General features: G+C 34.5%; 1 protein-coding gene across 1 annotated transcript in view; it reads left to right on the forward strand.

Moving 5' to 3' along the window:
• Positions 1-26,000, forward strand: part of Col24a1 (collagen type XXIV alpha 1 chain) — a 247,900-nt gene that overhangs the window by 108,867 nt on the left and 113,033 nt on the right. The window contains exons 22-25 of the mRNA XM_090333967.1: positions 6,975-7,028; positions 8,638-8,682; positions 11,320-11,373; positions 13,503-13,547. Of these exons, the coding sequence (XP_090190093.1) occupies positions 6,975-7,028; positions 8,638-8,682; positions 11,320-11,373; positions 13,503-13,547 (198 nt within the window). The remainder of the gene's footprint in view (positions 1-6,974; positions 7,029-8,637; positions 8,683-11,319; positions 11,374-13,502; positions 13,548-26,000) is intronic.

A 26,000-nucleotide genomic window follows, 5' to 3' on the forward strand; every position in this document is an offset into this window, starting at 1 on the left:
TTGTCAGTTGTGGGACTTGAACTCTGGGCCTGGGCATTGAGCTCTTCAGCTCAATGCTACTGCCCTACCTCTTGTGCCACAGTGCCACTCTGGTTTTCTAGTAATTAATTGGAGATAAGAACCTCTAGGGCTTTTTAGTGCCTGGGCTGGCTTTGAACTGAGATCCTCAGATCTCAGCCTTCTGAGTTGCTAGGGTTACAGGTGTGAGCCATGGCACCTTGATTTACAAGGCAGACTTCTATTAACTGGGAATTTGTAATCTGGAAACAGGGATCTTCCACATGAGAAAAGTTACAGAGGATGATAACTAGGCTACATTCAAGTGAGTAGTTTGGAGCTCAGAGAGTAGTTATGTGCTCATTTTTTTTTCTTTAACAGAGATTGTGGAAGAAATTGGAAATTGAGCTGGATTGCTTATATTTGGCCAAGTGGAACCAAGGAATGAGACATTCTATGTAACATAGAATGAAAATAAAACAAAACACAAGGATATAAATAAATGTACTTGACTTTAAAAAAAAGTGAAAGGCAAGCTGTAAAGATACTAAATATAAACTTCAGAAATATAACCTCTAATAAACTCATAGAACACTGTACACATGCATGTACATTTGTTTGTATGTAATACCAACCATAATTCCAACAATATTTTTTAATGAAACAGAGAAATATATCCAAGAATTTTATGAACTAACAACCCGGAATAGCAATCCAGTCCTTAGGAAGAAGAAAAGTGTTGTACAAATATCAATCCCAAAATTCAAACTCTATTACAAAGCCACATTAATAAAAAAAAAACAGCTTGATATCGACACAAAAATAGGCTTAAAGACTAGTGGTACAGAATTGAAGACCTGGAAATGAGCCAACAGATCTCTAGCTACCTAATATTTGATAAGTGAGCCAAAAACACAGGTTGGAAGAAAGATAGCCTCTTCAACAAATGGTGCTAGCAAAAGCGGCTGTCCACATGAAGAACACTGAGAATACATCCTTATATATCACCCTTTACCAGAATCAGCCCTAAACAGATCAAAGATCTCAATGTAAGGTCAGATACCCTGAAAATATTACAGGAAGGCATAGGGTCCTATTTCTTCCTCCAAAAGGTATACAGGTAGGTATGAGGTGTACTAAGACTTCTAGGCACAAGTCGAAACTAAGTAAAGATTCAGAATCACAGAAAATCAGAGACTCTGAGTAAGATTGCATTAAACTGAGAAGTTTCTGCATGGCAAAGGACACAGCTAACAAGATAAATAGTCCACAGAATGGGAGATTGTTACCTGCTATGCATCAGACAAGGGCCTCGTATCTATCTATACTTAGCACTCAAAAGGATAAATCTCCCAAAAATAAACTCTCAGAGAAACAACCCCATTAATAAATGGGCTCAAGAGAGACTTACCAGGAGAAGTAAGAATGACCAAAAATGCATGAAGAAACATTCAACATCTCTACCCATAAAAGTAATACAACTGAATACATTGAGATTCTACCTTACCCTTGTTAGAATGGCCATTATCAAAAAAAAAAAAACAACTGGCAATAACACATGCTTGTGGGGATTATGTGTACAGACTGCATTTTCTTCAATCATCTGTCAAAAAACATTTAGATTATTTATACTCAGCTACTGTAAGCTGCAATGGATATAGAAGTTCAATATTGTTTTAGAGCTCCCCTGAATAAATTCCTAAAAATTCTATGCCTTCCTTCTCAGTAGTTTATCTTTTTGCTTTTAAATTGTAAAAATTCCTTGTATATTTTGATACTCTTTAAGATAAATGGCTCACAGCTATTTTCTTCCATTTTGTGGCTTACCTTTTAATTCTGTTGATTGTTTCTATTTAGATGCAAAATCTCTTTATAGTTTAATGCAATACCATTCGTCTATTTTTTCTTTATTTTATTTTACTTTGATTGTAAAGGTGTTGTACAGAGGTGTTAAAGATACAAAATTAAGGCCACAAATATATTTCTTGTCGAACATTTTTACACCACTCTGGTTTTTCTTCCACTTTTCCTTTCCCAGCTACTCCCCAAGTAGTAAAGTTCATTTCCAAAACAGTGTCTTATAATCTTGTAAGTATTGCTGCTACATTGGTTCACTCTATTTGTTCTTTATTGACTTTTCTTTCTTGCATGACATGCCCAAGAAATTACAGTAATTACCAATGTTATCAGATCTCCCTCCTGTGTTTTCCTCTAGTATTTTTTTGTTTCACTTCTCATGTTTAAGTCTTATTCCATTTTGAGTTGACTATCATGTATAGTGCAAACTAAGGATTTGGTTTAATTATTTTCCATGTGAATATACAGATTTCCCAACACTATTGGAGATTACCTTTTCAAATATCCCTACAGGCTTAGATATTTCTTCGTTCTTGTTTATTGGAGATTTTTATATCCTTTGAACTCAGAAAGCACAATAGATCTCCAGCTTTGTTTATTTATTGTTTGTATCATGGCTTATGATTTGAGTTCAGGTCTGCATGCTTTTACTTAGCTAGCTTTTCTGCTCAAGGCTCATGCTATACCATTTGAACCACACCTCCACTTTCAGCTTTTTCCTGGGTAAAGAAAACAAGAGTCTCTTGGATTTCTCTGTCGAGGTTGGCTCTGACCTTGATCCTAAGGTCTCAGTCTTCCAAATAGCCATGATCTTTTTCAAAACTGTCTTTGCTAATTGGCGTCTTTTGTGATCATATCTGACTTTTAGGACTTTTTTCTTGTTTCTGGAAAAGATAACCCTGGAATTTTGATGGTAATAGCTTGAATATCACGTTCAGTACCTTGGACAGTTTAGCAACATTAATTTTCCAATCCATTTGCTTGTGCTTTTGCTGGCATACAGTGTTTTGTAGTTTTCAGTGTACACGGCACTCTCCTCATTGTTTAAGTTTAGTCCTAAGATTTTGTTTTCCTTTTAATGCAATTGTAAATATGATTGGGTTGTCAGTTTCATGAGGGATTGTCACTTTTTGATGTTAAGAAATACAACTGTTTTACTTTGGCTTCATTCTTTTAAACTCAGTGAGTTTGTATCTTCTTTCTATTTTGTTATGAAATCCTTAGGGGTTTTCTGCATATAACGTCATATAATCTGTGATCTGAGAAAATTCAACTTCTTCCTTTCCCATGTGCATGTTTTTTTTTGTTTCTTTTGTCTAGATATTTGGTGTGATTTGATTCACATTAAATTGCTAATCTTTGTGACCTAACATCACATGCATATAATCTTTATGTATCTTCTTATTTCCTTTAAATCATCTCTACATTGTTTACAAAGCCTAAGGATCTGTGAATGCGATGTAAATACTTGTTTTTCTATTTTTCTATATTTTTACCCCAAAAATGACTTGTCTATACAGATGCAATTTTAAAAAGAACTTTCAGTCTACAGCTGATTGTTTTTGTAGATGCAGAATCTGCTGACTGTATGTTATTTCTGAAGTCCATTGTTGAATATGAAGTGTTGGAATCTCCTAACAATTGCTGGAGCTTATTCCACAAATGTTTCATGTATGCCTGTAAATATTGTGTAGATTCTTATTTGGAATTGAGGGCTTTTGTGTCTTCTGGGTCATTTTATGATTTAATAACCCAACTCTGATAGTCAAATGTACCTTAAAATGGAATACATTTAATGTAAATACAATTAAATTCTGGAATACATCCAATAAATTCCTTGCATAATTGTTCTTTTATTGAGGAGGATTTAAATCATATTTTTATGCTTGAGATTTTTATGTTCTTGATCACACAGATTTTCGGCCTTCATTTATTTTTGTTGGTCCTTGTACTGGGGCTTGAACCCCTGAGCCTTTTTAATCAAGGGTTGCTCTATCACTTGAGCCACAGCTTTATTTCCAGAATTTTTGACACCTAATTGAAAATAAGAGTCTAATGGACTTTTCTGCCTAGGCTGGCTTCAAATTGCAATCCTCATATCTCAGCGTCCTGCATAGTTAGGATTGCAAGTGTGAGCTACCAGTGCCCAGCCTTAATTTGCTTTTTATGATCCCTTTAAGATTATCCCATGGTTTTGGAAGAGAAAAGAGGTAGAAAACACTGCAGGCTTGTCTGCCTTTTTTCAGTGAGAGTTAAGGAGCCCAGCTCTCTTTAACCACTCAGCCACCTACTGGTAAAATCCTGGATATGGAACCAGGATAGTTGCTTACATGTATTTGCTAGTTTAATTTTGTACACTCATCAGCATCCTCTTTACATCAGGACTTGATTACATATTGTTTGTATATCTTTTTATCTATAAGTTTTTCATTAGTGTTTTATGACTAAAGACAAAAATATTCACACCTATTACTTTTTTTTTCTGATTTTCCAGAAAGGACTTTTCTCACTCTGAAATTTTCTACACATAGTGGATATTTCTACTTCCATTGTAAGTTTTTTTTTTTGTCCTTGGACACTTTTTGGTCAAGGCTAGCACTCTGCCACTTGAGCCACAGTACTACTTCCAGCCTTTTCTTTGTATGTGATACCAAGAAATCGAACCCAGAGCTTCATGCATGCCAGGCAAGCACTCTACCATTAGGTCAGCCCTTAAGTTTGTTTCAAAGCATAATCTCCTATATAATTTAAGAATGGGGACTCTAACTTATTTATGTCTATCTATTCAGAGCCTAATTTTCTATCTAGTAAACCTGCTTAGTAGTACAGTAGTGCTATTTAATATTTGACTATGCTTAAGCATAGTAAAAGAATTAATAATATAAATATTTGATGAAAATGAGTATGCAAATGAACCACCTGGCTAAAAATTGGCTATTACTGTACTAGAATTGAAACAGCTTTTGGAATCTATACCTCCAATCAATCTTTGAAAAACCTTAAAGATTTTTACTTCCAATTCTAGGACAACACTATTTTAAATACTGAAGACAGTTGAAAAATCATTGTTATTTCAATCATGATTTTTGTTAACTTATAGATAATGCAACCCCAATTTGAAGAGGCTTGGTTAGTATGTGAAAAAATTGGGAACTTAATAATAACAGTGTGACCCAGGACCTCAACAATACCCCAAAGCCCAACTACTGCTATTCTCTCCATTGGTTAGTGCATTGATTTAGTGTTCAGGCTCTATCCTCTTGACAGTTTTCCACTAGTAATACTTACACTTAATACTATTTTGTATTTCTAGTAACTTCATTGAAGTTTGAAATTATCTTTTGTTAATGGCTTTACAGGATTTCTTGTTCATTCTTAAATCACTTTCTAGGTGCACGGAACATGTTGTCTGACTTAGGTATCTTTTATATGTCCACCATTACAGTTTGGGTTAAAGTCACACCCCTCAAACCATCTGGTGTGAGAGTACAAATAAAAGATATTTCCTTAAGGAAAATTAGAGTCCTTTTTTTGTCCAGTGAAACTAATTGAACATATTGAACGGACATAAAAAGAGCATATGCGCATGCCCATTTTTATAGCTTAACACATTTTCTCTTTTAGAAAAAATAGAAAATTGGGGCCGGGAGTTTGGCCTAGTGTTAGAGTGCTTGCCTAGCATGCACGAAGACCTGGGTTCAATTCCTCAGTACCACATACATAGCAAAAAGCCAGAAGTGGTGCTGTGGCTCAACTGGTAGAGCCCAAGCCCAGGACTGGCAAAAAAAAAAATAGAAAATTAGTTGGTAGCTCACCCCTGTAATCCTAAGTACTCAAGAGGCTGAGACCTGAGGATTGCAGTTAGCTGTGGCTCAAAGGATAGGGTGGTAGCCTTGTGCTAAAGAACTAAGGGACGGCATCCAGGCCCAGAGTTCAAGTCCCACAAGCAACACAAAAAGAAAATAGAAAATTGCACAAAAATCATCATGTTACTACTTGAAGTGATGTAATTTCTTGGATGATGCTGTTTAAATAATATGATAAGACAGAATTAAACATAACCAGTCTTTCATTTTGTGTGTGTATGTGTCAAAGCATAGCAACAAAACAGCAAGCTATAAGTTTCCCCTGTAATTTCACACTCTCCTACTTTCTAAAACTTGATACTGAAGTGGGTAGATTTGCATTTTGACTTGATTACTCTTAGATTAGAGCCTGGTGCTGGTGACTCAGTCCTGTGTATCTGGCTACATAGTATGCTGAGATCTGAGGATCATAGTTCAAAACCAGCTTGGGTAGGAAAGACATTTTTTCTCTAATAAATTACTAAAAAAATAAAAAGCTGGAAGTAGTTTTGGCTATGGGGTAAAACACTAGGCTTGAACAAAAGAAGCTTAAGGATAGAGCTCATACCCTGAATTCAAGCCTCAGGACCAACACACACACACACACACACACACACACATAAGGAAAATGTAATTTTTAGAAGTGGTTTACTGATAACTTTTCTGACACATTGTATTATAAGGAGAACAAGACTAATAAGAAAATATGATGCTATGATGAATAGCTATTGCCGGTGTTTTCTGGATTAAGCATATGATTTTTTAAATTATTTTGAACAGATATTTATTTCAAAAGCAGCAGTCTACATTTATAGTTTAATTCAGTCATTTTCTTCTGCAAATCGCCCATCTCTTTTTTACTAGGTTTCCTGAAGAAGTTGAGGAACACCTCATGTGAATAATGAGTTCCAGACCCTCCCATTAGCTTTTAGTCTTCATGGCTACTCTGTTGTATTTATTTATTGTCAGATTAACAGCTGGACTCTGCTTTCAGTTAGAAAATTTTGTTTGAAAAGATTTCTGGGAATCAAAAAAGAACACACTGAACAAATTATTTGAAACTTAAACTGTTTAAAAGAAAGCTTACTCTGTTTCTCAGTTTTTAGGTATTGTGTTTTCTGTTCAGCTACTTTTCCATCTCATTTTCATGACTTCTTCATGGTGAAATGAATAGCACCACATAGTAATGTTGTTTGCTACCAAATTAGTGATGGTTCATCAAAGTGCTAATAGATCTATACATTTTAATTTGTATTGTCCGTTTTGTTTTTATAGGGACTTCTTGGAAACAGAGGGCTCCCTGGTCCTCCTGGACTCAAAGGAACTCAGGTATGGAAGTAGTGACTCTTAACTTAGCAATGTCTTGGCTCAGATTTTCCTTTTTCTTTAATCTTTAGATTTTTACCTGAAGAGAAAATCTCCTTGCTGTGGAGTTTTTGCTGTGACAGATTTCAAGTTATCATTTTACTCTGGCAGTCTTGCAGTGGAATTCAGAATCATTTTATAATGTTCTGAACTCTTTAAGTGATTTATGCCAATAGTCTCTAAAGGAATGTTGAGGAATCTGAGCACAGAATCAAACACATATGTACAAGAATTTATATTTACTATTTGTGAATGTTTTATAGTTATGTCCCAATAAATTATATTTTAATTGCATTTTTAATTGAATGAAGTGTTTATCAAATAAGCTATTTGTGTTTAGGGAGATCTAACATGTTGTTGGGATGCTCTAACATCAACTAGTAATATAAGAAGTTCACATATTTCAGCTGGAGTTCAATGTTTCCTCTTCTTTATTTTCTCTCTATATTGAATTCTTTGCTTTGCCAAAACAGCATACTTAATAAATATGTCAAATATGCCTGTAAATGAAATGTAAACACCTTTTTGTTCTCTTAAAAAAATAACTAGAAATTTCAATTTTTGTTAAGTCATCTTCAGGTTCTACCCACCCATACAGCTTCGATCCCCAAGAGAGCCCTGCACCGGACTCTTATGTTGACATTATAGCTGTTGACTCTTAATCAAGAATAAACTTGTAAATATTAAAATCCATTTAATTGGAATCTATTGTGTCTTTGTATCTGTAGGGTTTAAGAAAGAACTAAAATCCAACATCATACATGACATCTCATTTCAAAAAAATGCTTTTGAATAAATTATCCATATGTGCCTGAAGAAAATATGTTTTATATATTAGTTTTCAAATGTCAATGAATAATGATTTTTTTCCTGTTAAAAACTTAGAATTTCTCTCAAAACTCAACAAGGTAAATATTATTCTTAGGCAATAATATCAGTGATATTTAACCCTGGCTGTGCAATAACCTCTCCACTTTTGTACTTTTCAAATTTCTGCAAATGACTGAATTACTTTAAAGTAACCCAATAACAAACATGCCTTTCTTTAGGAAGATATGATGATGTTACAGAAAAAATAAATATAACCCTTCTATTAATTACAATAAAAATGTATGAAAAAATAATGCTAATCAAAATAAACTCCAAGATAAGGGAAAAAAAGAAAAAATAAATATGTGGGGTGACATAATCACAAAATATAAAACATAGCTGGGCATGATGGCTCACACCTGTAATCCTAGCTACTCAAGAGGCTGAGATCCGTGGATCATGATTCAAAGCCAGCTTGGGCACTAAAGTCTGTGAGACTCTTATCTCCAATTAACCATTAGAAAACAGGAAGTGGTGCTGTGGTTCAAGGGGTAGGGTGGTAGCCTTGAGCTGAAGAACTCAGAGAAAGCACCATTACCCAGAATTCAAGCCCCATGACCAGAAAAAAAAATATATATATACATAGTATATTTCACTACATCTCTAAGCAAGATTCAAATTGATGAATAAATACAAAGAATTTGGGTCTACATTATGAAATACTTCTTATAAATCATGGCATATTCTGATCTTTCTTTTAAAGGGAGAAGAAGGATCAATTGGACCCTTTGGAGAACTGGGGCCGAGAGTAGGTATCGTTAAATAAAATTCTTTTTTTATTAAAAGATTTTATTAACACTGATGTTAGTACATCATATTTCTTTTTAAATTTTTATTGTGATTAATAGAGGGGTTACAGTTATATTTGCCACATAGAAGGAGCATTACTTCACACACATTGATACCTCTTCTCATGTTTTTTTCCTATTTCCCTCCCCCCATCCCTCCCCTCATCTTGTTTTCCTCCCTTCCCTTTCCTATTTCAAATAATCAAATAAATGTGTATGCAATACACCAGATTACAAGGTAATATATTGCAGCAATATGAGAATAACCAAGGGACAACAAAAGGGTGTACATCATATTTCAAATGTCAAGTTTAACATACAAGTATTCAAGAATGAGATCTCTATATGCAATCACTGGCACATAAATTTAAGAACAAAGTTAAAATTAAGCTGAGAGTATGTATGTCATAGATACATATCACTATGTCTATAGAATATATATCCCATCATAGATTTATATGTCTATGTAGTTATATTTATATCTCAAAGTTCATGTCAATGACCTTGAGTATCTGAGTATTGAATCATCGCTCCTGTACTGTTTGTATCTAATATCCACATATCAAGTAGACCATGCGCCTTTTGTTCCTTTAGTCTTGACTTATCTCACTCAACATGATTCACTCTAGTTTCATCCACTTCCCAGCGGATACTATTATTGTTAGCTGGCTATGTAGAATTCCATGGTATATATGTACCACATTTTTTGTATCCATTCTTCTGTGGTGGGGCAGTTAAATAAAATTCTTAAAACATTTTTTTTTCTTAGCCCAGTGTTTGTGACTCACACTTGTGATTCCAGCTACTCAGGAGACAGACCTGGCTGGGCATAGTACAAAGTCAATGCAGGCAGCGAAATCCATGACACTCTATTAGTAAAGTGACTGGTACAAATCCAGATTGGCATCGAACTGTACAGCACCAGCCATAAACATGCAAGCAGACCAAAAAGGAAGCTCCTGAGTTCAAGCTCTGTTATGAGCAAAAACTATATAAATGATAATTATAATTTTCTAAGTCTGGTGTTATAAAATCTGACTAGAATCTAGCACCCAAGAAGTGAGGCATGAGAATCACAAATCAAAGACATAGTGGATTACCTATCAAGTTCTAGGCCAGCCGATGCTACATAATGAGGTCTATCTCAAGGGAAAAAAAATAAACATATAATAAATTATTTTCTAAAGTGTTTTTCTTGAAAACAGCTATCTTGTCATTATTTTTGTTATAAAAATTTAATGCATAACAAGAGAGCAAAAGTTAAACTTCAGCCCTAAAATTCCCACAAATAATGTGAGGGAATAATTGATTTCTCCCAGGATAATTTGAATTTTATTCCCATCTATGAATTTCCTTGGTTTTTCAGTGGCCTTAGTAATTTTTTAAAATTATTAGAAGTGCTTACCATAAACAAAGATGCTCAATGATAACACTCAGGCCTTGAGTTAAAGCACCAGAACAGGATTGGGACACACACACACACACACACACACACACACACACACACACACACACACACACACACTCACCACAATATAATGATTTTTGGTCATTTGTTCTTTGTGCTTGTTAGGAAATCATTTAAGCATTTCAAAGCAAAGACAAAAAAGATTATTAAATTTATTAATAAACTAGATGGAAATGGGAAAGAGAAAGCAATAGAAAGGGTTATTTTGATCAAAACATAATAGGTGTATGTCTGAAATACCGTGATGAAACTTCTTGAGATAATTAATGCACATGTACACACAAACACACTAAATAAAGAACAATAAGAAAGTAAAATAGAAAGTAGAATGGGGATGAAAGTGATCAAAGTAGATCATCACTTTTTTTGGCCAGTCCTGGGCTTGAGCTCAGGACCTGAGCACTGTCCTTGAACCTTCTCAAGGCTAGAGCTCTACCACTTGAGCCTCAGCACCACTTCCGGCTTTTTTCTCTGTACATGGTACTGAAGAAACGAACCCAGGTCTTTTTGCATGCTAGGCAAGCACTCTACCACTAGACCAAACTCCCAGCCCCAAAAGTGGGACACTTTTTATTGGAAAAATTGAAGTGGAAAAATTTCTGTCTGCTGAAATTGTTTAAGAAATGGGAAGTGGGATAAGGGAGAATGATAGAATGAATTTGATCAGATACATTGTAGGCATGTATGAAAATGAAACCTTCATGCAACTAATGTGTGATACTTAAAAAATCTATAGAAACAAAGCTGTAAGACTAGTTGAGTTTGTCTAGGAAGTATACATATATATACATATATATGTATATATTGGTGTGTGTATGTGTGTGTGTTTATACATGCATGTACATATAAATCTAACCTAATTATCTTTTTCTAAAATTGTCAACTTATCAAAATATAAGCTATATGAGGTCAGATATCCTTAGTGTTCTCTCTACTGTCAGAATCTAGAATTCTGCTGGACATCTAGGAGACATTCCAGTATTTATTGGATGAATGGTACTGATTAGGGCAGAAGACCACTTGCTGTTAAATAATTCTGAAGTTTTCACTTCATATGAATCATCTACATTTTCAGAAATGAGAATAAATCTCTCTCTCTCTTTTTTTAATGTATTCTGTTTTCTACTAGGGAAAACCAGGTCGAAAGGGTTATCAGGGGGAACCAGGACCAGAAGGCTTAAAGGTAATTCATATCACTTCGTTGTCAGCTTTGACACAAAATTCTGGAAAAAATGAAAATGTGTCTTTGAAATAAAAAGTGAGATAGACTTACAGAGAACTAGTAAGATGCTAAAAATGTTTTCAAGATCAATTGAAAAACTATAAACCATTTAATTTTTTAGAAAATTAGAGTAAGATTTGAGGGTTAGATACAAGGCAAAAAACCATAATTTTAGAAGGTATCTGTTCTAGGGTCAGAAATTTACTTTTTAATATCACTTTATGAAGTCTCAATTATAAAAAGTGGATCTAATTTATCAGTATATCTATATGTGACTAAAATTATTTTGTGGGAATATATGTGCCTAACTTCCTTAAATTATGTACAAAGCCTCTAAAAAGAGAGAAGCACGTTATTGATAATTATATTCTTTTTTTTTACTGAGCTTGATTACTGAACCCATTCTTCCAACAAAGGTTTTTAAATATGATTTGTGTTGACTCATGTCTTACTTCAGACCAACCCATTTCACATGTCATTAGCAGCTACTATTTCTGCTCCATGCTATATTTATTAAGTGTAATGAATTTGTTTGGTACTGGTCCTGATACTTGAACACAGAGACTGCATGCATGCCCTAAATTTACATACTCAAGGCTAGGGTTGTACCCCTTGAACCACAGCTCCACTTCTGGTTTTGGGATGGTTAATTGGAAGTAAGAGTCTCAGAAACTTTCCTACTCAGACTGGCTATGAACAATGATTCTCAGATCTCAATCTCTCACATAACTAGGATTACAGGCACGAACCACACTCTCCAGCTTAAATTTGATTTTTTCTGGAATCTTTAACTCCTATTTCATTCATGGGAAATGGGAAATGCTTATCTTGTTTTAACCATATTATCCTAAAATATATACTTGCCAAAACTTTTTAAATTTTTCTGTAAACTGTATATTCTTATGATGTTGACTATATTTAGTACCTCAAACTTGATCTCTCACCTCTATTTTCTTAATAATCCATGTCTTTACTCATACCATTTCCTATGACTAAAAATTTGTGAATACTCTAAAGGGCCCATTATTACAATCAATTACTTGATTATTATTATAGAGTCACTAATGGCATACTTAAAATAACTATAGTGGTTCACACACTATATTTAATGCTTCTAACATACAATGAAACAGCACAATATATTCCATGCCTTACCTTTTCCATAGTGAAATATAAGGATATCAGTTTGATTGGAATAAAGCAGATAACGTGTCAGTGCCAAATAAATTCAGAGTAGGTCATGTTTGCAACCAAATGAGTCATGAAAGACCTTGGGCTTGCAGACTCTACCAACTGTGAATGAGTAGTGCTGGAGTTGAGCACTACTCTAGTAATGTCTACCTACTTTAGCTCACACGCTGCTTTCTCCTGGGTCTACCTTTACTACTTACCTGAGACATGTTTTCTCTTCCACCTGAGGAAATAGAGCACCCCTGTTTGTAAGAGCTATATTTTTATTCTTAGCATCTTTTATATTGCCTATCACTTTTCTTTGTACACACTTCCTAGAAAATATTGTAATGTTTTTATTTATACACATATCTTCACTTTTATTGTTTTATTGTTACTTTGGGTGGGAGTTGGAGACAAGATCTCACTATATAACTCAAGGGGCCTATAATTTGCAATCCTCCTGACTCTGAGGATTCCACCCTGCCTACTTTGAAAGTGTTTTTAAAACAACTGCAGTTAACAAATAGGATAATTTAATTTTTTTTCTAATATTACTGGTTGGACTCAGGGCCTTATGTATGCTAGTCAAGAAATTTATTACTTTGAACCATTCCTAAGGCCCTTTTGTGCTTTTTAGTTATTTTTTACAGTCCTGAGGTTTTTGCCTAGGGCCAGCTTTCAACCACAATGCACTGTGATTACAGGCATCAGTTGCATCCTTTACAGGAGAATACAATTTCAGAAACTAAGTTACCATTTGGCTGAAAATTGGGGAAAGGATTATATTCTAGGCTAATACTATCACAGTTTTCAAACAACTGAAATTTCCTTGGCCTTTTTGGGGATTATAATTCAATAATTTCACAACATGAAACAAAAGAGGAATTTGTTTTCAACTTTATATTCTTTATCAACAGGGAGAAGTAGGAGATCAAGGAGATATTGGAAAAGTTGGTGAAACAGTAAGCTTATGTTTTTACTTTCATTTTTTTCAAACATCTTCAAGCATTTTTAGAAACTATGTTAAGCATAATCTGTTAGCTCTAATCAAGTTAGAAAAATTCAGATTATTCTTATCCTGTAACTCAGGTTTTTGTTGACAAAACCTACTATTTAAAAGAAAAATGGTAGAAAACAGTCAATGTTATTTTCACTCAATAGAGATTGCATTCATGGACTCTGGAGTATTCTTGTTCTAATATTTGCCACTCATTTTACTCCTGCTGATTTCAATCTAAATTTGACTTTATCATTTTATTATTAATAAGATTAGTAATCTTATCTTCATTATTAATAAGGTCATAAAACAGCTGATACCTTGAAGATAATATCAATTAAGATTTGAAGCATTGAAGCAAACCAGAAGTAATGATCCAGAAAGTATAATTTCTTTCTTCAAATACAGCCTTTGTTATATTTGACTCAAGTCTTGTTAGAAGTAATTTTTTTTGGCAATCCTGGGGCTTGAACTCGGGGCCTGGACACTATCTTTGGACACTTTTTGCTCAAGACTAGCTCTCTGCCATTGAGCCACAGCATTACTTCCAGCTTTGTCTGTGTATGTGGTTCTGGGGGATTGAACCCAGGGCTTTATGTAGGCTAGGCAAGCATGCTACACGCTATCATTAGGCCACACTCCTGCTCCAGTAATTTTATTTTCTATAATGAGGAAAGCTAGGGGAAGTGTCGCTGCCCGCGGCAACGACACGTCACTTCAGAGTAGTACTGGGAATGATCACAGACTCAAATCGCTGCAAGAAGAGGTCGTTTATTTCTCTCTGTCCTCTCTCCTCTGCCTTTCCGTCTTTTCTCCCTTCTCTCTTCCCTCTCTCTCAAACCCCACACTATTTATATCCCTAAGCAGCCAATCACAGTAAAGGTCATCTGCAAAGCAGCAAACAAACTTGGAAGAAATCTAGCAATCCACTCTATTTACAAGCACGGAAAAAACAAATCAACAAATGCAAAGAAACCTCCTGGTCAGCAAGTACTGACTCATTAGCGAGCTGCCAGGTGCCATCTTATAATCTTACTTCCTCAGGAGGCTGAAAGCAATGGTCTCCAACAGGGAAGTATTCTTTCAACTAAACTCACATATCACATATGAAATTGCAAATAACACAAGTAGGATGCATTTAGTATGAGTCAACTGAGGAAGAGAGGGGAAGATATTCCTAGAATGTACAATAAATTATATTTTCTACTTTTAACTCTTAACTTTAGGAAAGTTTAGGAAAATTACATCAGATCACCTAATACTTTATAAACATTTAAAAAAAATACTACTTAGGGCCTGGAGTTTAGCCTAGTTGTAAGAGTGCTTGCCTTACATGCACGAAGACCTGGGTTTGATTCCTTAGTACACATACATAGAAAAAAAGCTTGAAGTGATGCTATGGCTCAAGTGGTAGACCACTGGCCTTGAGAAAGCTCAAGGACAGTGCTCAGGTCCTGAGTTCAAGCCCCAGGACTGGCAAAAATAAGTAAATAAATAAAAATACTACTCATTTTCTTATTTAATACAAAGGAAAACACATTTCAGAGAAGTTGTAAGAATTGTAAGAAAATATAAGACTTGTCTGGGGGTGAGGAGATAACTAACGTTCTCATACCACCTTAGTTCTCCTTGCCACTCAGTTGTCGATTTATGGTTGTAAGAAGAATAAGTAATTTTTCAAAATCCAAAAATATAATTATTATGTTTTAGGATTGTGCATTTCACTTCATTATCTTTAAAGTATTGTAGTGGTGGTTCTGCTATGAAATACGACTATAAAAATTCTTCAATGTCTTGTATGTGAGTTTATCTGTTTGGGGAGGGCAAAGGGAGCACCGAAATGGTGAGAGAAAGAGTAAGCAAATGCAGCAGTGATACTAGATACTATGAAAATGAACTAGATAACTTGTGGATGAGGAAGTCAGGAGGAAAAAAAAGCTGGGAAAAGGAGGGAAGAAGTGACACTGTTCAAAAAAATTGAACTCATTACTTGATTTGTATATGTCAAAAAAAGGCCTCAAATACCAAAAAAAGAACCTTAAAATTTTTCTGAAGTGGTAAATCAATATTAAACCATTTCTGCATTTATAAAGGAAGCACTGAAATGAAAAAAATGTATAATTATAAAATAAAAATAAAAATCAAAGATATCTATCAACATGATACAGTGTTTAAAGTGAAAGACAGAAGTAATTTAAAAAGCCAAACATATTTTGAATGTATTTAACATTATATTATTTTTGCTATCAAAAATATATACATAAGGTGGGAAGGGGGAAATAAAAGTATATATACATATATTTGTATATATACATTCATATATACTTTTTATATACTTATGTATCATAGATATTAAATATATATACATATTTGTCTCTAGCTAAGGAAAGTTAAATTTCATTACTTTATTTGACATTGATAGAAATTATTTTTTTGTTTTGTTTTTAAAGACTTACTTGTAAGGGTTTAATACATACATACATACGTACCTATGTTTGAATATTTATATATTCATTATAATTCCTTATTTGTACCTAGGTAGGTTCAGAATTTAAATAAGTTTAAAGATTATAATTCTATGATTTTAAGTAAACTTATTCTGTCCAGGCATATGTATCTCATGTTTTTCATCATAGATTAATATGTATGTGTTTTCAAATATTATATTTATAGCCAAAAATACAGATGAAACTTATTTCTTTCTTCATTTATCTGTCACCTAAAACACATTCATTTAACATTATAGTTGAATATGATTTATATTTTGAAATAACAAAAATAATTATGTAATTATTTCTGGTGCAATATCACCCATTAAAAAGATACTCAAAGTAAAAAATAAAGTTCTTTTGACTCTTGTAAGAACATGTGGAACAGAAACCAATGTCCAGCTAAAAACATATCTCTTCTCTTTATTCTCTTAGATAGGTACATTATGAAAGGTTATTCAGAGATTTTCAAGAAATGACAGTTCTGAGTTTTCATATAAGAGGAGTTTAATTTTGGCATTTGGTTAGAAAGAGGTTCTAATGAATTACCCTTGCAACTCTGTTTATGCATAAACAAGACTATTTTCACACACCAGTGACTGGTAACTGTTTCTAGCACTATCTTAGTAATATGATAGACTGATGAACATAATGATAGGGTTCAAGGCACCTGTATTAATTTGTGCCAAAAGTTGACACTTTCACTCTTATAGCATGTGTTGTTCAAATATCCTGTAAGTAAGGCTAGGACTCTGGATCTGCTTCATTTAAAAGAAAAAGGAAGACCTATTTAACCAATCGATTAAATTTGCAATGTAAGAATTATAATTGCTGTAGACAATGGTCAGCTAACAGTTCTATAAAGGACCAACTAGGACATATTTCCAGCCATCTGTTCTCTGTCTGAACTGCTCAGCTCTGCTGTTTATAGTATAAAGCCACCAATTGGCAATCCATAAATGGACAAGTCTGGCTCTGTTTCCAAAATACAGATAGCTGGCAGGACTTAGCCTGCGAGATGAAGACTGTCTTTCCCAGTCTAGAAAACTTTACTTTATCTGTGATGTACCAGTTCTAATAGAATCTGCTGTAAGTGTGCTTTCCCTCACTAGGTTGTTTTTGTTTTATCATTAACATAGGGCAATACATATAAAATGTGATTTCTTCAAATCCAATTTTCAAATCAGAAAACAGCTTTAACTTAGCATAGATTGGGTTTTTAATATTTATTGATTTTTGTGGACTGGTTGTGAACATAGAGAGTTATTTGCATTTTCAAAGTGTTCTACTGGAAGTGATCATTTTCCCCCAACATTAAAGAATCTTACCAGGAAATACTTTCAAAAAGATAAGTCTGTTCTTTATGGGCATATGTTTGTCAAATATTAGACATACCTTTTGAAGTCTTGCTTTAAAGGCCCGAGCATAGCCACATAATAAATTCTCATGTTTTTATTTCTGAAAATGTGTCTCAGGAATATATTAGACTTTCATTTCCCATTTGGTTGAAATAGATATTTTACATTTGCATTATATGCTGTTTGTAAATGGTTCTTTTCTTCGGTCAATTTTATTAAGTGGAGAGATAGGAAATACTGACGTTTTTGTCCAAAAGTGTATTAGTGTTTTTTTACTCTAAGAACGAATTTCACCAAAGACTGTCTCACTCACATGCAAACCATCTATTTTCATTACCCATCTCAAATCCCTGGCTCAACCATGAATTTTTTTTCTAATCTTGCTGCCCAATTAGATTCAAATACTTTTTTAAGCCTTTCAGCTCTTTGTATCCTTATGGCTCTTAGGATATTTTGCTTCACATTACACCTACTTTTTATTTGAAATACCCCTAGAGAAAATTTTCACAACACTAAGCACATGCCTTACACTTTGAACAATGACAAGTACACGTAGAGCTGTGATGCTGGGTACAGACTTAAAAGGTTTTTGTTACTGTTTTTCTGAGGTTTAAACTCAGGGCCTGGGCACTATCCCTGAGTTTTTATGCTCAAAGCTATCATACTACCAGTTTGAATCGTAGCTCCAGTTTCCAGTTTGGAAGTAGTTAATTGGTGATAAGAGTCATGGATTTTCCTGCCTGGGCTGCCTCTGAGCCATGATCCTCAGATTTTAGCATCCCAAGTAGCTAGAATTACAAGCATGAGCCACAAGCTTCCAGACTCCTTAATGGATTTTAATGTGCTTTAATTAAGTCTGAAAATAATGACATATTTGTAATGTAGCCAGAATATGGCAGCATATCTCAGTAGTAACAACAGCATGATAAAAATACGATGATTCAGATCAGCTAGAGGGAGCCAAGGCCCCTACTGTTTATCCATCATGTTCTTTCCTTGCAATTGGTGTACAAATACCAATTCTTCCAAAACTTTCAAGTATCATCACTCCTACACTTACTTCTTAGGACCTTTTACATTGTATCTGTGCTTCTGTTGATTGCTATTTAATGTCCTTTCTTATATAAATACATTTCTCTTCTACTAGATTTGAAATCCTTTAAGGACCAAAGCTTGTAGGAAGAAAAACTAAATTGGAAAATATAAATTCTGCTTAATAAATCTGTAAGTGCTTACCACTCATTTTCTCTGATCTGCCGTTTTCTATGAAGTAAAACATTGCACCTCATACCTACCAGATTTTATTCCTCAGTCCTCTAAAATCCACCCCAGCTTCTTTCCTCAGGAATTTGTCATTGGCCCTCAATTCATTCCAGCATTGAATGCTCAGTATTTTCTTTGTGTTCTTCTCTTCCTTTCCAATTACTTCCAGTGAATTCACTAACTCATTTGTCTTGGACTCATTGCATTTTTCAGTGTTTCATTTGTTTTAAACTCATTCTGTTTTTTTTTTTTCAACCTCAAGCCATTGACTTTTTAAGATTTCTCACTATTCTGCAGATGTTGATTGGGTACCAATTGTCATACAGTTACATGCTTCAGATAAAAGGCAAAAAAAGGTTATTCTTTAATTTTATTTATTAGTAGGGAGGGCAGTGAAAATCATTATAATATGATTTAATCAATATAATATGCCTACAAGAAAAAAAACTTTGCATTCTGAATGAGTGGACTAATGATGTCTTTTTTTTCTCTTTTTCTTTTCTTTCCTTTTTTGTTTTAGTCTACTAAGGGAACTCAAATTTGGTACCTGATTTTTCTCATTGTCTAGCATTCTAAGATGAGCCAAACCTCCAGCCCTATGGGATGGATTTGATCAGAGGTTAACACTTGAACAGGAGATTGATTAATGGAAGTTGTTAACAAAAACTGGATCTAGGCTAATGCAGATATCAGATACCACATGTATCGAGGCTGAGTCATGAGAGAACCGGTGTATACTGAATTGCTGTTAGTTTTGTTCATAGAATTGCAAAGGAAAGAGAAGGAAAAGTAAGAGACTAATCAAGTAAATGACATAATGAGAGGCCTGCATACTGCCATCCAGTCATTTTATCCTATACACAGCAGTTAGAAAGATGTTGAACTTTTAGTAATATTGAGACATGATTATATTAATCAGCTAGAAAATATCAGACTACCTTCAAAATAAAGGACAAAATAGAGATAAAATGAAAAATAAGTTACTGTCATATATAAGAAAGAGATGATAGCCACATACTTTAAAACACAGGCAGAGGGTGTGGGGGGGGAGGGAAATGGGTATCAAGACATGTGAAAGGGTATCATTGTATGTGAATTAATGCACCTTCTATCTGGCAAATATCATGTAACCCTTTTACTAATTACAATAAAAAAAAACACAGGCAGAGAAGAAAGATATTTTAGAGATACAGTAAAAACTCATTAAGCTCTAGGACTATTTAAATAGTCCTAGGATGATATGACCATCACAGTGCTTCATATAGAATTTATTAAAAAAGTTGCTCAAAGGCTAATGATTATTAATATACATATTATCTTGGCTCCTTCTTTGAAATACCTATCTCTTTCATCTCTGGATATCTAAATTCTGTTATCATTAAGGTCCTAGTTCAAATATTTGCTACGGGAAATGTTCCCTAAATTCTGAAACCAAACATGAAAAGTTTTCTGATAAACTTCCTAAAATGGCTGGGTGCAGCAAATTGTGTTTATATTCCTAGTTACTCGAGAGGCAGAAATACAGAGGATCATAGCTGGAGGCCAGCCTCAGAAAAAAGTTTGGGAGATGTTATCTCAATCAGCTGCCATTCTACCTACATGAGAACACTAAACAGGTTTGTGGTCTAGGCCAGCCTTGACACACATTAAAAAAAAAGTGAGAGCCTATTGGAAAAATGGAGAAGAGGGCATAGTTCAAGTGGTAGAATCCTGCCTACTATGTACAAAGCCTTTACTACAAGTCCTAGTACCACCAACACAAACAAAAAAAAACCTTAAAATACAATCATTTGTAGTATTTGATGTTTTCCTCTTTGTGGTTGCATATATGCATACAATTTGTGTGTTCTTAATGTTGTACCTTTCATTTAGCAATCATGTTTACTTTTTATTATTGCCACATAGTATAAGATTATAAAAAGAAATAATTAGACTTTTGAAGGATAATGCAATCTCAAAATCTTACAAATATATAATAGCCTAAACAGCATAAGAATGAATGATTTAGGGATAGCTCCCAAAGCATATATAACAAATAACTTTTTATTAAAGAATAATGAGACCTAAGGATGGTTTTATACAGAAAAGACCTTTTCCTGGAAAAGTTAAAGCCCTCATAAAAATAAGCTCAAGAGTGCTTTGTAAATCTGTCCAAATGTGCAGATGAAATGTTCATGAGAGATAGTATTGAAGGCATATATCATAATATTTTCCAAATAACCATGGACATGATAATGAGTACATCATGAAGTACATTCTTTAATATTCCTCTCAGGAAAACTTTCAAAAGCTGAAAGAGGTACATGGTCACTTTCCTATTGATTAAGAAACCGGAGTTTCCTAATCCAGTCATCTCTGCCTTTCTCCTCTCCAAGATCTAGATTCATATAGATTTGGTTACCCTGTAATTGGGCCAATCTATGCAGCATCTGCAGCAGTGCTTAAATCAGTTGGTAATAGTCTTGATGTCATTCCGTCCATCATTCTCCTTCATCTTTCCTAAGCTCATCTAGTCTCTCAAGTTACACAGGTCCACTTTCACATATATACATCGAATATTATGGCTATATTCATCAACCCTTCCTCTCTCCATTTGTCTACTACTTCATGTGCCGGCAAAACATTTTCCAACTTTCTGGTATTTATTTACTTGAACTGTTCAGAGGAGTTACATCAATGGAATACTGTCCTGAGTATACAGTACTTTAGACAAAGTGTTTGTGTATATATATATGTGTGATCCTATATATGTATTCACATGGTTTATAATTTAGATCTAACTTCCACATGTACAAGAACATATGTCATTTGTCTCTCTGAGCCTGTGTTATTTTACTTACCATAATTTTTTTCTAGGCCCATTTGGTTTCCTGCAAATGATATATCCTTCCTGATGGATGAGTAAAATTCCATTTGGCATATATGTGTATGCATATATGTATACACATATAATGTGATATATACTATTTTATATATATATAAATTTATATATTTATATGTGCATATATAAACACATAAATATTTTATATATAATTGTTTATTTCTCCTTTGTGGAGAATCTGAGATATTTCCGTAAGTAGGCTATGATAAATACTACAGCAATAAACATGGTGTGCAAGTGTCTTACTATATATCCTTACATAGCATTTTGGATAAATATTCAAGATTGGTATCTTTGCATCATAGGTTAGTTTTCTGTTGAGGTTTTATGAATAATCTCCAAACTGCCTTCCAAAGTGGTTGCATTAATTTACATTCCCACCAATGGTAGAATAGTATTCTTTTTTTCTCCGTATTTCCACTGGTATTTGTTGTTTCTGTTCTGGATGATGGCCAATTTTATTAGGGCAAGATAGAATCTCAGTGACGTTTTGTTTGCATGTCTTTCATTGCTTGTATTTTTTTCTTTCTGAATATTGTGATACTTTAGAAGAAGAGAAATTCAAATCCAAAGTCAGGTTTTGCTTGTAATTCCTAAGCAATAATGAGTGAACCTACCTGACTAGATTTGGTAACTCACACAGTGGATAGTTATGGTTTTGGCTTCTCATCAAGTCAACAAAAATCTCTGCACATTTCAATCTCTAATGGAGGGCTTGGAATATTTCTAGTCTTCAAAATGAAGAAGTGTCTTTTTCATTGTTAACAAACAGTTGTTAGAGTCTTCATATTGTTAGGGATTTAAGGACCTGTTGATGCTGTGCTATTCAAGATGTCTGTTGCTATGGACAGGGCTGTCACCCTTCCACATAGTCAGAAGTAAATGAATGGAGACATTATATGGCTAGATAGTGTATGGGGCTCTTTGCTAACCTTCAAGATGGTCAGCTATGTTAGGAAATCTTTCTAAATGTTATTATGTACCAGGTTCCATGCTCTACCCAGAAAGAATTTCTACCTGTAAAACACTATAGAAACTCACTCAGATTGGTCTATAATGTTGCAAAACCCAAACCCGAAATTCTAAAAGGCAATAGTAGGAAGTTACTGAGCAACGTCATACCCAGTCCAGAGAATTTAGCAGGAAGCCAAGACTATATTAGTCACTTAGGTCAAAATATGTAAGCTGGATATTCAAGCCAGCAATCTTAAGTGATTCAGGGGTGATCCCAATTCAATTAAGAAGCCAGAGATGTGGCCCAGCATGATTTCATCCTGTCAAATGATGTCTTCATTTTGCAGAGGGACTTTCTAAGTTTTTCTGCAGTTTCTTAGAGATACTATTCTGCCTTTCATATCTAAAAGGTTCAGATGTGTGGGTCAAGTTTTAGGCAACAAACCATAGTACAACCAGCTAACAAAGAAGTGAGATTTGTCAGAGAGAGAAGTTGGTCTCTTAAAAGTATCTTTGTCTCTCTATAATTTCCATTTCTCCCAATTTTCCAAAACTTAAGCCAAACAAGTGAAGGTCATAACATTTGTATGTGTAACTAAGCTGTGGGAATTCCCATAATTTCATTATTTTAAGGATTTCCAACTTGTGCTATGCAGTTTTTTTACAAATATTTACTGAGCATTTGGGATGAGCCAAGAATAGAGCTAGACAATGTGGCAAACATCAAAATGAACACGACATTGCTCCCACTCTCACAGATCTCACTGAAGGAGGCAAATCTGGAGGGTTTTTTTTTTTTTTTTTGCCAGTCCTGGGCTTTGGCTCAGGGCCTGAGCACTGTCCTTGGACTTTCTCAAGGCTAGAGCTCTACCACTTGAGCCTCAGCACCACTTCCAGCTTTTTTTTTTGTATGTATGTGGTACCAAGGAATCGAACCCGGGTCTTTGTGCATGCTAGGCAAGCACTTTAACCACTAGGCCAAACTCTCAGCCCGCAAATCTGGAGTTTTTAAGAAACTGAGAAGTCATAAAGTGTACATCCTACAGATAATGTCAGTATTTTATAAGTGGTGTTAATGATTCAAAATACTTGATATGTCCTCACTAAGAAATACAATATTCCAGTTAAATGTTTTACATGTTTCTCTTTTATGTGTTCAAAAGATTTTTAATATCTTCCAAATGCCTGGGGAATTTTTATTGTTTTGTCAGTTGTGGGGCTTGAACTCTGGGCCTGCATGCTGTCCCTGAGCTCTTCAGCTCAAGGCTACCACCCTACCCCTTAGGCCACAGTGACACTTCCAGTTTTCTAGTAGCTCATTGGAGATGAGTCTCTAAGCCTGTAGTGCCTGAGCTGGCTTTGAGCCTCTATCCTCAGATCTCAGCCTCCTGACTTGCTAGGATTACAGTTGTGAGCCATCACACCTGGCTGGCTTTTCTTTTTTCTTACTGTTAAAATCATAGAATTATAGAGCTCAGGGAAATAAAGGATCATCAACTCTTAGCTTGTGTTATTTTGAAGTAGAAATGTGAAGTCAAAACTGGTTTGACTTCTGAATTAAAGATCTAAGCTAGAATTTATCTCTCTGAACTAGTAATTCACTATTTCATGCTGTTCATTTCCTCATTCAGTGGAGAGATTTGATGAAAAAGCAAGAATAATGAAAAGCAGTTTTTTTTCATGGTTCTGTTATCTATAGATAGAATCCACATAAAAATCGACAGTTTCTCTAAGGTCTACAGGGAAAGACATAATCAATTTAATACTTTAGATGTGGGAAAGGTGCTGTATTTATAAGCCCATATTCTATGTGAATGAGCCTACTAGTTATTAGAGAGACTTAGGAAGACCTCTCAACACTCAATATTTTGCCACTCGTGTCATTCCAGGAAAAGTCCTTTTATTTCTCATCCTACTTACTCCTTTTTTAGATAGCTCAACTTCAATTGAGATACATGGTAGCCCTTGTGCTGATATTCATATTATCACCTTTGATTTATGACCATGAGACTATTCAAAAGGGACGAATATATGAGCAGCATTGCCTGGCAATTTATGACAGTGAGAGCAGCACAAGTTGCCTTTCCATTCTCAAGTTTCCCATAACATAAGTGTGAGTGAAAGCATCTGTCGAGTAGAAATTCCAGGCACAGACTCTTGAGCATTGCCAGATCTTCCTAGGAGAGGCTTCATTCTGAATTTTAATTTCATGATTGTGTGTTTGATTCAAAGCATCAAGTATCAAGTAGTTGCTAGGGAAGTCAGTCTGAAATTCCTCAGGTGAGCAGTCGATTATATCTTCTAGTAAATATTATATACTCATATTTCAAGAGCCTAAAGTAGAGGAACTGTCTGAATATTATCTGATTAGGAGCCTCTAAAATAATGAAGGGTGTTTATATTCTGAGTTTAACTAACAATATAGAAAATTACTTATGTTTAAGATAGCAGACATGTGCTCTGACTAAATAAAACAGAGTTTGGCCAGGTGTTGGTGGTTCATGCATGCAAGACTTAGGAGGTTCAGATTTGTGGACTGTGGTTTGAAACCAGCCTAGGCAACAAAGTCCATGAGACTCTTATCTCCAATTAACCACCAAAAAGCTGGAAATGGAACTGTGCTTCAGTTGGTAGAACACTAGCTTTGAACAACATTTTGAACAACAAAATTGTCCAAACCTTGCATTCAAGCCCTAGGGACAACACAGACACAGACAGAGACAGAGACACACACACACACACACACACACACACACACACACACACCTGTAGATAATTTATCTTAGTTTTCAGAAATTTTGAGTTAGCACAAAAATTACATTATTAGTTTCAAAAGAATAACAGACATATCACAGAGATGAATAATCATTTTATTTACCTATATAATTACATGACAGGAAAAAATCATTGCCAGTATGTTTTAGGAACTTCTCAGTACAACACTGTGTCTTCGAGTTGGTTTATCTGAATTCTTTAGGCACTAGATATTGCTGCAGCAAAAATTTCTAACTACATAAGAATATTTCACAAAATGGAATAAAAAGTAGATTTAAACCAAATTTTATAAATATAGACAAAGATTCCAGAAATCATAATCAGCTACAGTACTTTGCCAAGTGGCCTCAGCCTTCGGTAAGTTCCAGAAACTTTTATCTCCAGCCAATCATCAGGAAGAGATTTATTATTTTATTTTTTAGTACAAAGGAGAAAGACTGAATATCCCAATCCAGATGTTACGTTAGATTGGCCCTCAGGTCAAATTTAGGATATATTCTAAATGAGATTTTAGTCCTTGGGGAACAATTACCAGAAACTACATAGATGCAACAAGCTGAGGTGGGGGAGGGTGTCCCCTTAAAAGAAGACAAGGAAGCTTGTTTTTTCAAAGGATGATAGTCTTTGCCCAAACATCAGAAACAGATTTAGGGTGCATATCCTAGGAGCCATATTGCTAGATGTAACCAATAATGTAT

Source organism: Megascapheus bottae, chromosome 6, assembly GCF_031878675.1.
Source record: "Megascapheus bottae isolate mThoBot1 chromosome 6, mThoBot2.hap1, whole genome shotgun sequence".
NCBI classification, from domain to species: domain Eukaryota; kingdom Metazoa; phylum Chordata; class Mammalia; order Rodentia; family Geomyidae; genus Megascapheus; species Megascapheus bottae.